This window comes from Lissotriton vulgaris, chromosome 10 (assembly GCF_964263255.1).
Source record: "Lissotriton vulgaris chromosome 10, aLisVul1.2, whole genome shotgun sequence".
Taxonomy (NCBI): domain Eukaryota; kingdom Metazoa; phylum Chordata; class Amphibia; order Caudata; family Salamandridae; genus Lissotriton; species Lissotriton vulgaris.
The window spans coordinates 1,104,746,671-1,104,762,460 of NC_141698.1; the positions used below are offsets into that span (position 1 = coordinate 1,104,746,671).

Consider the following 15,790-nt stretch of genomic DNA (forward strand, 5'->3'; position numbering starts at 1 on the left):
ACTGCTGTTGCCGACTGGGCGCAAGTCCCTACTACCCCTTTCTGTATTCCTGTGTCAGAGCACCTCCTTCTCTGCCATCATACCCGCTGGGGCAAAGGGCCAGGGTGTAAAGGATTCCAGGATTGTGCTCTTGGTAGGGGCACCTGTGGCTGTGTTACTGCTGAGGGGGGCTCAGAGCTGGTGGGACTGAAGCAGCTCCTGAGATGTGTGATTGGAGTGTGCATAGGTCTGTCTCTGAAATCATAACCTCTCACCTGAATCTTCTGCAGGAATGCACTGCTGCTGGTTTTGGGCTCTGTAGTTCTGAACCTGGCGCTCAGGGACTCTGAGAGCTCCCATCACTGCATGGAAGCAGTGCTTAAGTTCAGCCGGTGGGGTTCACGAACACTAATATTTGAGGATTGGGCCTTATTTTCCATCATCGGGCTTTGCCAAAGAACAAGCGAGAGGTAGAAAAGGACTGAAGGGTGAAGAGATGGGTAGAACAGGGACAGAGGAAGAAAGCGGTGAAAAGTAGCCTGCAGTAGTGAAATAAAGGTACAGGGAGTGTAATGTTGTGGATGAAAGGGGGGAGGTAGATTCGAGACTAGGTGCCCTTTATATTCAACAAGCCCATTGTTGGGCTGCGCCTGCCGCTGGCTTGAGAGGTAATCTTTGTGCCCCAGCACTTACTCTAGTACAAATGAAACTCTGCATGTAAGACATAGACTGAAGGGAAGAGCCTACACTGTCAGCTTGTACATCCAGATGGCATTCTCTGCGTGTCTCTGCAGTGTACCAGCTTTGTTAATATTTATATAGCACGATTGCCCAAAGGCCTCTGGTCTCTGGAGCATGAAGCAAAATAGCTATATCCAGCAGTAATGGGTGGAGGAGGCCCAAAAGAAAGCCATATTTTACAAGTTCTCCACATATATGGAGCCTTGACATGGTGATGTTAATATCCACTTCATTACTTGGTATACACATATCTTGGGTAATTAAAACAGAATAATAAACATCAGGAGACAAAAATCACTGTAAACTAAAGTGGAATAGGGGAAACAGTCCATAATATAAAAACACAAGGTTATGGGACAGGGAAGAGTTGGGACAATGCCAGTAGATCTCGCCTGTTGGAGGTACTGGCTTGGCCAGTGCTGTCTGCCGTACGGCTCTGGCCAAAAGGAAAATAAAGGTGCCATGATGGAGTCTCAGGCTGCATCATTTCGTAGGCACACACACACGTGTTCACACAGGCGTGAGCATGCACCAGTATTCGTGTGAATGCCCATGAAATGGTGCGGGCACCATTGTTTTTAGGTCGAGCTGGCGAACGCAGCGCAAAGCGCTGCCGCCAGCGAAGGTCTTATTGTTGCTGACTTGCCTCGGAAGTGGGACAGGAGATGGGCACGCGCAGAGCTTTTGGCGATTTGAGCAGATGCACGCACAGCCATGTGCTGTGCACATCTCCTGTCCCGCTTCGAGGCATTGCTTTCACTTTCCACGATCAGTAGCAGTACTTGAACCTTTATCTATCAACATTTAGCGACGCACCCTGGCATTCAGCTTGTCTTAGTCAGTTCTGCTGTACCTCTAAAAACCTGTTTGTGCCCCGTTGTGCCTTGTGGGCATTGAGTAATTTGCAGGTTTCCCCTGCCTGCCGCTGTCATCTCAAGCTCCTGTGTATCATGATTCAGACAGCACAGCCTGGGCCTCCTGCTTGCTCTGTCGTTTTGCCTCCTCCGGGCGCTCTCAATTGTAATTCATGGCTGGAGAGACCTGTGGAAGTGTCTTCAAGATCCCGGGCTGTGAACACGGGCTGATGACGCCGTTGTATGCCTGGGGCGCCGTGCGGACGGGGTGATGTATTCAGGCAGCCCACAGGTTAGGTTTCTCATTTCAGTACCGTTCCATGAACCCTTCTAGAGCAACGCGTCCACACCAATGGGGATGATGGACGCACAAGCTGAGACGACTGTTCTACAATAGTGCTGTAGTCCTGCATGAAAGTATGAAACTAGTGTATCCAGGAATACACTTAAGTTCTTTGATAAGGGAAACTCGCATGCAAGTACGTACCATTAAGGTAACTGCAGGCAAGTAATCTGTAGTGTGTGAATTGTACATAATTTGCTTTCATACACATGTGAAATTTTGGGAGAATTGCATGAAATTGCATACATTACGCTTAATTATGTGAAATTCTGAATTTTAGTGGGGAATGCATCCTCGTGTCAATTTAGGACTCAATTATGCTTTTCACGCAAAAAAATACTGCCACAATTACTGTCAACCACACCTGCTTGCATTGTAGTTCCTTTGCGTTACTTCTCCACTCCCATGCTACATATAATTTTGCCAAGAAAGGGGTGTTATTACGTGACATGGCCTAATGGCATAATTTTTGAAACTTTGTGCAATACCCATGAAGTGCAATTCTTGGAATTAAACAAATTCATCCAGAGTAATTGACATTTCACCCAGGCCTAGTTACCTGTAGAAAACTATAACCCGTTGGTTGTTTTCATAAGGCACCGGGTTTTACTTTGTGTCTTCTCATTTTGCGAGCTTGTTTAATACCGCTGGCCGCCAACATGCGTGTGACACTGTACGTGCATGTAGGAGCCGGGTGGCTCACTCCAGTAAATCTATGTGGAAGTCGTGCCACGAGTTTCCTCACGGCTCTGGCTGTGTAGTCTGTGGCAGGATGGGGTGCCAGAGAGGGAGTGTAGTGTGCTTCTTGCACAAATATCTCTAACTGTGCAAGAGTAGGTACACTATAGCACCCTCTTGAAGGGTCGGTGTCAGCAGGAGGAAGGTCAACACCGGGAAGCCTGAGCCGACCAGTGGTGAAACAAGGGTGCCATGCCCCCCAATTCAAACATGGAAAATGAGCCCTTGTTCGCTGTTCCCAAGATGAGTAGCAAAAGCATTTCTAATCGGGGCACAGTATTTGTTTTGTGTGCACCCATGTATATTTTTTTCGAATTACTGTTTTAATGTTTGAAATTTAAATCATACAAATTGCTTGGGGTCCTCGGCTTCCAGTGGTGACTCAATGGGTCAAAAGCTTGGGAACCACTGATTTAGGGCATTAAAAGTGGGAAAATATAACACTAACTTCTCAGTGCTGAAAATAAATTTCTCTCAGGAAAACCGGTTTTAAACCCATAAACTCTATCCTGAACTTGGAAGCAGTCGAGTTGACACTTATTTTAGGGCCATAGGAGATTAATCAAATTCTCATTTTTATTTTTTATTTCAGAGCAAAGATGGGAAGACGCCATTGCACATGACCGCGATCCATGGCAGGTTCAGCAGATCGCAAACCATCATTCAAAACGGTAACCACAAGGAAATAGTGATATTCATAATGTAATGCTGATGTTGCGTCTTTCTTTTCTTATACTGTTTAAAAGTAAACTAAGTAATAGTTGGGACATCACAGCCCAGTGGGTGGGACTGAGTTGGCATTTTGAGGTCAGTGACTTTTTTGATGCTATCCAGCTCCCCAGATTGGTATCCATTAGGAAATCTGGCCCCATCCCATTAACCTCATTTGTGTTTGTAAAGTGGCAGGACTTTTTATTATGGGACAGCTCTGTTAATATTCGTAAACTGACTTTGCAAATTAATGAATGCTGACTAGGGCAGTTTAATAAGCCGATTCATCTGATGAGTGCTAAGTAGTTTACTATCCGAATGTAGCTTTTGATTTGGAAAGGTGCCTCAAATCGAGCATGAGCATACAAAATATCTGCAGAACATAAGTGGCACCCCCAGAGGATAACTGCAGCTCTAGGACAAGCATGTGACTTCCACAATCTCACCCTATGCCATGTCTTTGTGAATGACAGGAATATAGTTTTTAAATACACCTGTAACTAGCATTCTAAAATATGGTTGTGTTAGAGGCTGAAATGCAATCTGCAGTTGAACTGCTGAGAAGGGCAAACTAATGGTGACTGTGAGATGAACAGAAGTGACAAATTGGTAGGACTGAGGACATGCTGATGGTACAATAGTATTACGAGAGAATGGATGGTTGAACTTAGGGTGGGAGACACTGGTCTCTGGGAAGGATAGGGCTGACCTCTTCCAGCTTTGCTTACACCCCCTCATCCCACCAAGGAGGAGGAGAAACAGCATAGCATGGATCCCAGATGTGCGTTCTCAACTACATCGACCATACTCCGCTGATGATAGTCCATGATCAACCCCTGCCAAGAAAGGCGAAGCAATGACTAAACACACCATTTCACATTGGGTCATCGTATGTATCAAAATGTTCTTTGCTTTGGCCAAGAGATCTTCCTCTGGGCAGTCATGCCCTCCACCAGTGCCATAGTTGTGTCCGCAGCTCTCAATAGCAACATTTCAGTGGCTGTCTGCTGCTTGGGGGCCACATGTCACCTGCATATGTTTGCTATACATTACTGCCTCGCAGCCAAAGCACACCTCGACAGGAACTTTGACAGTGCAGTGACACATGGCTTCCTTGGTTAATGGGCACTACTCAATCTCACTTCAGTGTTATTTTGGGACTCATTCTTTATGTTCGGAATATACAGGAAGATGCATCCATCAGAAGGGACATTTTGTTCCATTCAGTAGAGATTTTATGGTGGATACATAGTCTTCTGGCAGTATACTTATTGCCCCCCTTTGATCCCTCATGAGTCCACACTGAATAGAATACGATCCGATGCATGCCACAGGTTATGTGCTGTTATTGCCACTGTCATGGATGCTTTCTCAGTTCCTACCAGCACACCTTGCTGGGAAGCTGAAACGGTATCGGTAAGACATCTGCGTGAAGGTTGGTGCCTATTATGTGCTGATGTCGCGTCTCACGGCCAAACCCGTCAAATTTATGCTTTTGGTAGACTTTATCATATGATGTGAAGAAAACATTCACACACAAGTCTCTCTTATTTCAGTCACTGATTTCTCATTGGGACTTGACCAAAACATTGCAGACCCACCCTTAGAGTGGACAATTCATTGGACCTTTGAAATTCTTCAAACCCATTTATAAGGTTTCTCTCCAGAAATTGTCATGGAAAGCATCCTTCTTGGTAGCCATCACTACACTCGTAAAATTAGTGAGGTACAGGCTCTACGTTCCCATAAACCATACACCGTGTTCCATAGTGTTCCATAGTAACAGCGTAGTGATGAGGGCCCATCCTAAATTTCTTCCCAATGTAGGCTCGGATTTCCATGTCAAACAGACTGTTGCATAGCTCACATTGTTTCAGAATCCTCCTTCTGCTGAGAGAATTCTCCATGCTCTCTGTGTTAGGAGAGATTTGAAGTTCTGTCTTGATAGAACAAAGTCTTTTATAATGGTAAAACAACGTTTGGTTCTTTATGGTCTTGATTCGCCACTTATAAACAGTCCCTGTCTAGAAGAGTTGTCTCTGTATCAGAAGGCTACAGAAACCTTACTTGGTAGACCTAGAGCCCATTCCACCAAGAGCAAGGCAGCTACTGCTGTTTCTCTCAAGCATTCTGCTCACTGAGATTTGCAAAGCTGCGACTTGTCGGTTCACACATTGACAAGACATTGCCTTGATTTGGATGCTAATGCTGATGCTCAAGTAGGGAAAACCTCTCTGAGGAATTAATTTGCTTGATTGTACTATTCTTTTTTTATCTCCTTCCTTGTGGAATTCTTGGGGATGGACTTGCTCATCTTTGCATTGCTTGGTGATCTCTTGACAAACACGGCATGGTTTCTTACCTGTAATCCTAGTTCTCTCTCGGGGAAATTTCCATTGAAATCATAAGCAACCCTCTCTTCTCCCCGAATGAAGAGAGAAAAGTAAAAAATAATTCGATACTGCTAATTCGCTAGTCAAAAAGAACTGAGTAAACTGCGTCTGCAAGGATGTTGGGACCCTGGGGGGCAAGAGGCTCTTAAAGGTGCAGTCTCCTATTCTCATTGTTTCCAGTGCTGCAGTCTATACAGCTACATAGCTATATATTATGCGACCTCTTACTTTTAAAAATAATTAAAGCGTTTGTGGAGGACATTTTTGAAAGATCTCTTTTCATTTTACTAATTAGGCTTTTAAGGATTGTACCGCTTTTCAATTTTAGTTTTTAAAGTAATGTATTAAGATTGGCAATATAGCCTGTTTTAAGGCAGCAAAATGTATACTTTTTCACTGTTTCCTTGCCTTACCGTAGTAAGCCAAAGTGGATATGACCTTGAAAGAACTGCTACAGGGTCCACGCACATGGGTGGGACTATTCAGTGCACATGATGTCATTGGAGAACTAGGATTATATGAAGGCACCATTCGGTCATAGCCCGAATGTCCTAGACTTGTCATTCTGGAGGGACTGCCCGACTGATCCATATCCAGAATGGCTCGTATAAAAGGTAGCCTCTGCAAAGGAGTCACCTGTTACTTCGGCACGTTAATTGTGATGCCCAGCGATGTATGAGAGATCGCCATCATTTGGAGATGGACCACAACAGACTGTAGGACCTGCAGGACACCTGCTTCCATACCCCTGGCCTGCAGGCTCACAGTTTGCTTTGCTCAATTTTAGCCTCACCAGTGCTCCTCTGGTGTTCACAAAGATGATGGCAGGGGTTGCAGCATACCTTTGGAGGTGGGAATGTACCAGTCTTTCTGTGCCTCTGACTGGTTATTGAAGGTGGGGTCACCACAGTCAGCCGTGTTCCCCCTCCAGACAATAGGGAACCTCTGTAAATTATTTGCGCTCACAATCAACCATGCCGAAGACTCATCCTTTTATCGAAGCCATCATGGATACAATGCTCTTTAGCGCTTCCCTCTGAAACCAGGAGTCCATGACATTAGTCTATGATCCCAGTATGTCCACCTGTGTCCTGGGTCTCAGTGAGGATGGCTCTAAGGCTTCTTGGCCTACTGGCTTCCTGCACACTGCACAGCAACCATGCCAGGTGGGGATCTGAAGTCTGAGGGCCCAGCACTAAGGGAATCTGTTGGACTCTATCCAGGTTTTGGAGAAAACTGCAAAAGAACCTTTAGAAAGTATAAACGAGCCAATGTACAAACGGAGTACCTAGGACAAAGTAATATTTAAAAAAATGTTCCGTGGACACAAACCTATCCTGGTTTTGACCATTTATGATTAAATCATATTTTTATTGCTAATCGGAGATGGTTGAAGCGTACTAAATGACAACTTAGTCCTCCACTGCCCTGTTGATTTAAACACCTTAAAACACCTCTGGTGGCCCTTGCTTGTTCAGGGCCCTTCTTATGTGCTCACTTTCTTGTAATTCAGAAACACTTCCAATTTCTGTCCTCAAACCCCTCTTCAGGTGATAAGAACACATTTTTCATTATGTTGATGTTATTCGGGTTCCTCGATCCGCCTTGCATTGTAGTCCTGCAGATCTGCAAACGTCTTCCTCCCCCGCAAAAAGTTCTGCCGGTGGCACCTGCGGCCAAACAGCACAAGTGAACTTCTAATTGTGTGTTCTGCAGTGTTATCTGCAAAACGTCTGTCGGCACCCACACTTGTGTGATGATCATGTCTTTCAGTGTTCTGCATGTGCACATCATGGCGAGGAATGGTTTTAGCAGTGCCCTAGGCTCAAACTCCTTGCTCCCTTGTATTCCCCCTGAGCAAGTCGGATAGTTGTCTTCCCTACCCTTCCATCCCACACTCCATCCTCTGTGTTCAAATGTTCCACAAGTGTTAGAGAAAAAGCTGCCCATGGATGCAGAAGCAGCTACAGTTTGCTCATTGGATTGAACTTTACAGTCCGTTTCAAACGGCCTCCTAACCCCACCTACACAATCCACTCTCCATTCCTACTCTAACGTGTGCAGCATTTGAGTCTGTGAAAAATGTGCACACTGGAGTCAATCCTTGTATCAATCTGCAGACTTACACATGTGTTTTAATGTTTGTTATTGCAAAGGGTGTTCCCATTTGTTGGTAGAGATGCAAGGAGCTGGTCTGTATTGGAGGAGGATAAAAGCAGTGACCTGCTCGGTTACACATTGAAAGGGCAGCATGACAACCTTTGCTTCTCTAATCCTTTCTCCAAGTGCTCCCTACGTATCTCCTTGTTGAGGAGGCCCCCCATATGTTTAGAGGAAGACAATATTAAGTCGGTAGCCCAAAATGGACTGTGGAGTGACTGGTATTTATTTGCACTAGTAGTGAATGAAACCTTTGCTCCTCGTTAGTATGAGTATTACGCATGAGGCCTACTTTTGGCTGTGCCCTCCTGTAGGTTCTTCCTCCTTACCTCGCTTGCACTGCTACTTGATTACTGTCATCCATTACAGGAGCTGAAATAGACTGTGAAGATAAGAACAGGAACACGGCTCTGCACATAGCGGCTCGATATGGCCACGAGCTGCTCATTAACACACTCATCACAAGTGGAGCCGACACTGCAAAGTAAGCAAATCTTTATTCTAGTGTACGAAAGTGAGTGATGTTGTGAATGTGCCCCCTTCTAGCTCCCTTTGTGATGCATACTGTCCTTGGTGTGAAGGTAACTAAGGGCCAGGTGTGCGGGTGCTGTATTTGTCGCACACAGCTGCTTCTTGGCACTTTAGGAAGACGCAGCGTTAAAACCAAACATTAAAACAATGAGTTTTGTAAGTGGGAACAATAAGACCTATAGGTCGGGGATCCAGCGTATTTGGGGCTACCAAACGTGCATCAAACCAAGATCAGTAAGGTAGGCCGTCGGTTTGCATTTTAGAGCCCACTTTGCAACGGTGAAGGGAAGCCTTAAGATGGCCTAGTTGTGGTGGGAGAATCTCGATGATACAAGTTGTTATAGATGTAGAATAAAGTCCGCAGTGCAACCCCTGCTCCATGCTGGAAAGGCAAGTCAGAAGGATGTGAAAAAGTAGTCCTTTTTCCAGCTTGCTGGTTGAAATGAGATGTTTGTATGCCAGAATATCATATTCAGAAAGATTGTCTCACGGCAATAGTATTTCTTAAATCTTATTTAGAAAATACAATCCCATTCAGTGTACATTTTTAATTACCTCCAGGGGGATGATATTTTTTGTAGCTGCAAAATATGATGCCCAGCCACAGTGATGGGTCATAGATGAGATGCCGAAGAAGCAGCTTTGACACCATTCAGTTTATTACATAAAAGGCATCTTGAAACAGGCTTGCTTTGTTTAAAATGCAAGGGATTTCAGTGATCTATCCTAAGTTACTGAAGAAACTAGGATGGTAGCAGCAACTCTAACAGACCAGTTGTATTACTGTAGGGCGTGCAAGTGATTCTGGACAACTGGAAAAAGTTGCATTTAGTTTCTCGAATTTTAAAGACCGAGTAGTGATCAGTCTTCCAACTAGAAGACAGATCAACTGATAACAGTCATGGGAACTTTTAGAAATGGCCTTCAAATAGAAGATTTGCTCAGCATTATCCATTGGAAAACAAATCGGGTAAAAAACACAGTGAGTTCACATGGGAAAACGGGATGACAGAAGGATAAGGACAGATCAGAGACTGCCCAAACAAGGGGGAAGAAATGGCACTCTACATGCTGCTGGGATTAGTAGGACATTAGAAAGATCTTATTGTGGAATGCAAAGGCAGTGCTTGTTTCCCCCCTTTTTAATGGTAATCGAGCAAAGTATGTGCTAAATGCAGTTTTAATAACTTTCAGTGATGCCATTGATACTGATATTATTGTGCAGAATAAAGTGTAATCCATAACCAGCAAAATAGTACAGGAAAAAAAATCGAAGCGAAAGAAAAATAGGGTGTTTGATGTTAAAATGTGCATTGGGAATTAAAGGTGCATGAATTCTAACATTTTGTTCAGGGAGGCAAGGAGAGCAGTTAGCTCTTAAGAGTCTTTAATCGCATTTAACACAAAACTGTGGGAGAATCTACACCCAGAACTGGATTACCTTAACGTTCAATTATTATAATTGTAACATTCTGATAGCTACATCTACCTGCAGGTTCCTCACCTTTTGAATATCCCTGGGTGCAGACTGGATCTGGAAATTCTGGTGAATAATTCTAACAGCAGATTCCTTAACTTGGGAACATCTACAGACACAACTGTATCTGAAAGCTCAAAAACAGTGCTAGCAGGGGGTGCCTTTTAACTTTGTGGCGACTCAGCTTTGCTCCGGAAGTGAAGATCAGACCTGCATTTAAGCACCAATTGTGCATGTAGACCCCAGTTCCTTTCTCTCCATGCCTTCAGATGTGATGCCGGAGCTCCTCTCCTTTTTTTCTGTGAAACTTTTCTTAACTATTCCAGTGCACAAGATGTCACTCCCTAAAACCTACGGGGTTTAAACCTTGTATGGACTGTCACAAATAGATGTCTCCGACAAGGGCTGTCTCTGGTGCATGTGTTCGACGCATGACAGTCAAATCCAAAACCCATCTAAGCATGCAGAGCTCCAAGTGTTGCATCCCAACAAAACTCCATGCTGGTCCCATTCCAGATTGAAGTTGAGTCAGACTTCAAAGTCTGATTCAGAGTACTCCAGGGCCTATTCACCAGCCAGGCCCACCTCTCCAGGGACCATTTCGGATTTGCCAACACCGCCTTGAGTTTTTTTATTTATTTGCGAAGTTTTATATAGCGCTAGCCTGACCGGAGTGTATCTGAGCGCTTCACAACAGTTACAGAGCAGAGCAAACGAGAGCAGAACAAATTGCAATGAAGCGAGACATTCCGGATGGGAGTCATAGTAAAGAAGATGTTGAAGAGTTCCGTTACAAGGGCTTGTTAACCCACAACCGAGAGAGGTTCAGTGTCATTTTCAGCACTCCGACTGCCCCGATCTAATCGCTAGGGATCGATCGAGGAAAAGGATTTTGAGCTGACTTTTTAATTTAGCAAAGGAGGGAATAGTTCTGATGTGGGGAGGGGATAGAGTTCCATATTTTGAGTGCATTTCCGGCGAAGGACTTGGGCGCGGTTTTTTGTTTTCGTGATTTTAGCGGGATAAGGAGTAAGGTATTAGAGCTTCTGAGGTTCATGTTCTGACCTTCTTTTTTGAGTTTGGACGCCAGATATTCGGGTTTGCCTGTGTGCAGGGCTTTGTGGGTGAGGCAGGGTTCTGAAGTTCACCCGCATTTCTATTGGTAGCCAATTGAATTCTTTGAGTGCGGAAGAGATGTGGTCAAATTTCATTATTCCAGTGACCATTCTGGCAGCCGCATTGAGAGTTGTTTTCAGCGGAGCAAGGTGTGTTTTAGCTATTCCTGAGAGGACTGCGTTTCCATAGTCCAGTCTTGACAGCACCAATGCTTGAGTGGCTTGTTTGAGATCTTTGGGTGGAATAAAAGGTTTTATTTTGTTTAGTAGCTTAAGGTTAGGGAAGGCGCTCTTAGCCGAAATCTTAATATGTTTAGTCATGTCCAGTTTCGAGTCTAGCGTGATGCCTAATGATTTAACAGAGTCGGCCAGGGTGAGTTTCCCATTGAGCGCCTCAATCTCTTTCAACCACTCGACCGTTTGTGGGTTCTCTTCTTTGTTCGAGATGTGTAGTTCGGTTTTGTCTGAGTTCACTTTTAAGTGGTTGCTTGACAGCCAACGTTGCACTTTCCTTAGTGTTTCATTGAGTCTTTGGATGTCATTAGCAGAGGAGATTTCCAAGTAGATTTGGGGATCATCAGCATACAGGTGGAAGGGGATGTAGGGTGGCGAGTGGTTCCATGTAAATGTTGAAGGGGAGAGCACTGATCCTTGGGGGACTGCCCTCATGGCTGGCTGAAGGTCTGATTCGAAGCTTCAGATTTTGTTTCTCCGGGAGCGGTTCTGTAGGAATGAGGATAACCATTTGAGGACAACCTCGTCTAGGCTAGCCCTTTCTTCGAGAGGTTTAGTTCCAATGTAATCTACACCACCTCCACAGCACTCAGCCATCACCTGCTGCTGCTCCTCCACCAGCGATTCCAGCATTGCCAATTTCAGCAGTCTCCTCGCCATCACATCCTACTGAGCCGGTGACTCATGCACCAAGGCACCCTAGATCTCGTTCCCATCACACCAGACCTCCCAGGTCTAGATCGAGATCCCACTGTCCACATCGTTCAGGGTCTCGCAGACACTCTTATTCATGGCAGAAGATACTCTACCTCTAGTGTAACATCCATGTTTGTAATTTTTGAGACCCTTCATTACACGGTCCTCAGCTAGACCACTACTCCCTTTGGTTTCAGGCCTTTTAGAACCAGCAATGGAACTTTTCCTGATCTGGCTGTCTGAAGGCTGCTGCATTACATGTGCAAAAGAAATACAGATCACCAGATTAAGATCCGGCTTTTCTTTGCATGGATCCAATTCCAGACTGTCATTGTTTCAGCAACTCGAAAACTTAATGCCTCAGCGCCATCTTCTCCCGTACCTCCTGCTAAAACAGCAAGAAACTGGATTCAGTGGGCAGAAAGGCCTGCAGAACCTCTGCAGTTTCAATAAGAGCTGTTAGAGCCACTGCTCTCCTAGGACGCTATATCAGGTCTCTTTGGGACGCCATTCATCAATTCATGATGATCTTCCCAGAGATGAGCGTCGGTATTTCCAAGAGATTTTTAATGAAGGCATGATCGTGTCAAACTAAGGTATCAGTACTGCAGCAGATTCCTCCACTCTAGCAGCGCATAACCATTACACTCTGCAACTTTACTCTGCACCACCGTACTCTGCTATGAAACACTCTAATCTACTACACTGCATTTTATGCCACTGGATTCTATGCTACTACACTCTATGCTGCTATACTCTGCAACACTCTACACCAGGCCGCTCTACTCTGCGCCACTACACTCTACTCTGCACCAGTCCACACTACCGCACTACACTTGTCCATTCTACTCTACACCCGTCCATTCTACTCTGCGCGGCTACCCTCTGTCCCGCTCTGTGCGGCTGCCCTCTGCCCCGCCTGGCTGCCCTCTGACCCGCTCTGCCCGGCTGCCCTCTGCGCAGCTGCCCTCTGCCCTGCTCTACTCTTTGCCAATCCACTCTGAGACTTCACACCACTCACTTTTAGCCATGCTGGAGTACAACATGGCTAAAACACATTGGCACAGCCAATAGCTGTTGCAAAGGTAAGACCTATTGACTTTGCCAATGCTTGTGTACCTTAGTTGTCAGTGAGTTATGGCTCCTATACCCAAACTGTCAGTGTGCTCTATTGCTCTTGTGCTACTAGTGCAAGGGAAGTCAAGCTCGGACTTGTGGTTTTGTTGCCCACTCTGGCTGCACTCACGATCATCTTGTGCTCTCTTCAAGGCGCGGCATCCACGGAATGTTCCCGCTGCACTTGGCTGCACTGAGTGGTTTTTCAGACTGCTGTCGAAAGCTACTGTCATCAGGTATGTCCTCAGTTTTTTTTATCACTTTATTGACAGGTAATTCATTGCTTTTGAAATAAGTGAAGGCAATGCCTCTGTACAGAACATGTTCCATGGTCTTGTGCTAACAGTTGAGTTGTATACATTACTGTATGTGATAAAAATGGTGTGAATGTTTGGCACCATTTGGAGCTGCTTTAGTGACCAGAAGATTACTTCTAAATGCCAGAAGCGATCCTGCTTGAGGAGTTTCAGGGTAGGGTCCTACAGGAGAGCAGAATGCAGCAGCGGAGGTGTTCTTGCTTGTCCCTTGTCTGAGAGCAGAATGCAGCAGCGGAGGTGTTCTTGCTGGTCCCTTGTCTGAGAGCAGAATGCAGCAGCGGAGGTGTTCTTGCTGTTAACTTGTCTAAGAGCAGAATGCAGCAGCGGAGGTGTTCTTGCTGGTCCCTTGTCTGAGAGCAGAATGCAGCAGCGGAGGTGTTCTTGCTGGTCCCTTGTCTCAGAGCAGAATGCAGCAGCGGAGGTGTTCTTGCTGTTAACTTGTCTAAGAGCAGAATGCAGCAGCGGAGGTCTTCTTGCTGGTCCCTTGTCTGAGAGCAGAATGCAGCAGCGGAGGTGTTCTTGCTGTTAACTTGTCTAAGAGCAGAATGCAGCAGCGGAGGTGTTCTTGCTGTTAACTTGTCTAAGAGCAGAATGCAGCAGCGGAGGTGTTCTTGCTGTTAACTTGTCTAAGAGCAGAATGCAGCAGCGGAGGTGTTCTTGCTGTTAACTTGTCTAAGAGCAGAATGCAGCAGCGGAGGTGTTCTTGCTGGTCCCTTGTCTGAGAGCAGAATGCAGCAGCGGAGGTGTTCTTGCTGGTCCCTTGTCTGAGAGCAGAATGCAGCAGCGGAGGTGTTCTTGCTGTTAACTTGTCTAAGAGCAGAATGCAGCAGCGGAGGTGTTCTTGCTGGTCCCTTGTCTGAGAGCAGAATGCAGCAGCGGAGGTGTTCTTGCTGGTCCCTTATCTGAGAGCAGAATGCAGCAGCGGAGGTGTTCTTGCTGGTCCCTTGTCTGAGAGCAGAATGCAGCAGTGGAGGTGTTCTTGCTGGTCCCTTGTCTGAGAGCAGAATGCAGCAGCGGAGGTGTTCTTGCTGGTCCCTTGTCTAAGAGCAGAATGCAGCAGCGAAGGTGTTCTTGCTGTTAACTTGTCTGAGAGCAGAATGCAGCAGCGGAGGTGTTCTTGCTGTTAACTTGTCTAAGAGCAGAATGCAGCAGCGGAGGTGTTCTTGCTGTTAACTTGTCTAAGAGCAGAATGCAGCAGCGGAGGTGTTCTTGCTGTTAACTTGTCTAAGAGCAGAATGCAGCAGCGGAGGTGTTCTTGCTGTTAACTTGTCTAAGAGCAGAATGCAGCAGCGGAGGTGTTCTTGCTGTTAACTTGTCTAAGAGCAGAATGCAGCAGCGGAGGTGTTCTTGCTGGTCCCTTGTCTGAGAGCAGAATGCAGCAGCGGAGGTGTTCTTGCTGTTAACTTGTCTAAGAGCAGAATGCAGCAGCGGAGGTGTTCTTGCTGTTAACTTGTCTAAGAGCAGAATGCAGCAGCGGAGGTGTTCTTGCTGTCAACTTGTCTAAGAGCAGAATGCAGCAGCGGAGGTGTTCTTGCTGTTAACTTGTCTAAGAGCAGAATGCAGCAGCGGAGGTGTTCTTGTTGTTAACTTGTCTAAGAGCAGAATGCAGCAGCGGAGGTGTTCTTGCTGGTCCCTTGTCTGAGAGCAGAATGCAGCAGCGTAGGTGTTCTTGCTGGTCCCTTGTCTGAGAGCAGAATGCAGCAGCGGAGGTGTTCTTGCTGGTCCCTTGTCTAAGAGCAGAATGCAGCAGCGGAAGTGTACTTGCTGTTAACTTGTCTAAGAGCAGAATGCAGCAGCGGAGGTGTTCTTGCTGGTCCCTTGTCTGAGAGCAGAATGCAGCAGCGGAGGTGTTCTTGCTGGTCCCTTGTCTGAGAGCAGAATGCAGCAGCGTAGGTGTTCTTGCTGTTAACTTGTCTAAGAGCAGAATGCAGCAGCGGAGGTGTTCTTGCTGGTCCCTTGTCTGAGCAGAATGCAGCAGCGGAGGTGTTCTTGCTGGTCCCTTGTCTGAGAGCAGAATGCAGCAGTGGAGGTGTTCTTGCTGGTCCCTTGTCTGAGAGCAGAATGCAGCAGCGGAGGTGTTCTTGCTGGTCCCTTGTCTGAGAGCAGAATGCAGCAGTGGAGGTGTTCTTGCTGGTCCCTTGTCTGAGAGCAGAATGCAGCAGCGTAGGTGTTCTTGCTGGTCCCTTGTCTGAGAGCAGAATGCAGCAGCGGAGGTGTTCTTGCTGTTAACTTGTCTAAGAGCAGAATGCAGCAGCGGAGGTGTTCTTGCTGTTAACTTGTCTAAGAGCAGAATGCAGCAGCGGAGGTGTTCTTGCTGGTCCCTTGTCTAAGAGCAGAATGCAGCAGCGGAGGTGTTCTTGCTGTTAACTTGTCTAAGAGCAGAAT

The 15,790-nt window shown here is 46.1% G+C and overlaps 1 protein-coding gene across 4 annotated transcripts in view; it reads left to right on the plus strand.

The window, feature by feature from the left end:
• The window catches only part of ANKRD28 (ankyrin repeat domain 28), a 730,284-nt gene that overhangs the window by 454,652 nt on the left and 259,842 nt on the right, over window positions 1–15,790 (plus strand). For all 4 annotated transcript variants that reach the window (XM_086942193.1, XM_086942192.1, XM_086942190.1 and 1 more), the window contains exons 9-11: window positions 3,248–3,326; window positions 8,289–8,403; window positions 13,242–13,324. In XM_086942193.1, coding sequence (XP_086798319.1) covers window positions 3,248–3,326; window positions 8,289–8,403; window positions 13,242–13,324 — 277 coding nt within the window. The remainder of the gene's footprint in view (window positions 1–3,247; window positions 3,327–8,288; window positions 8,404–13,241; window positions 13,325–15,790) is intronic.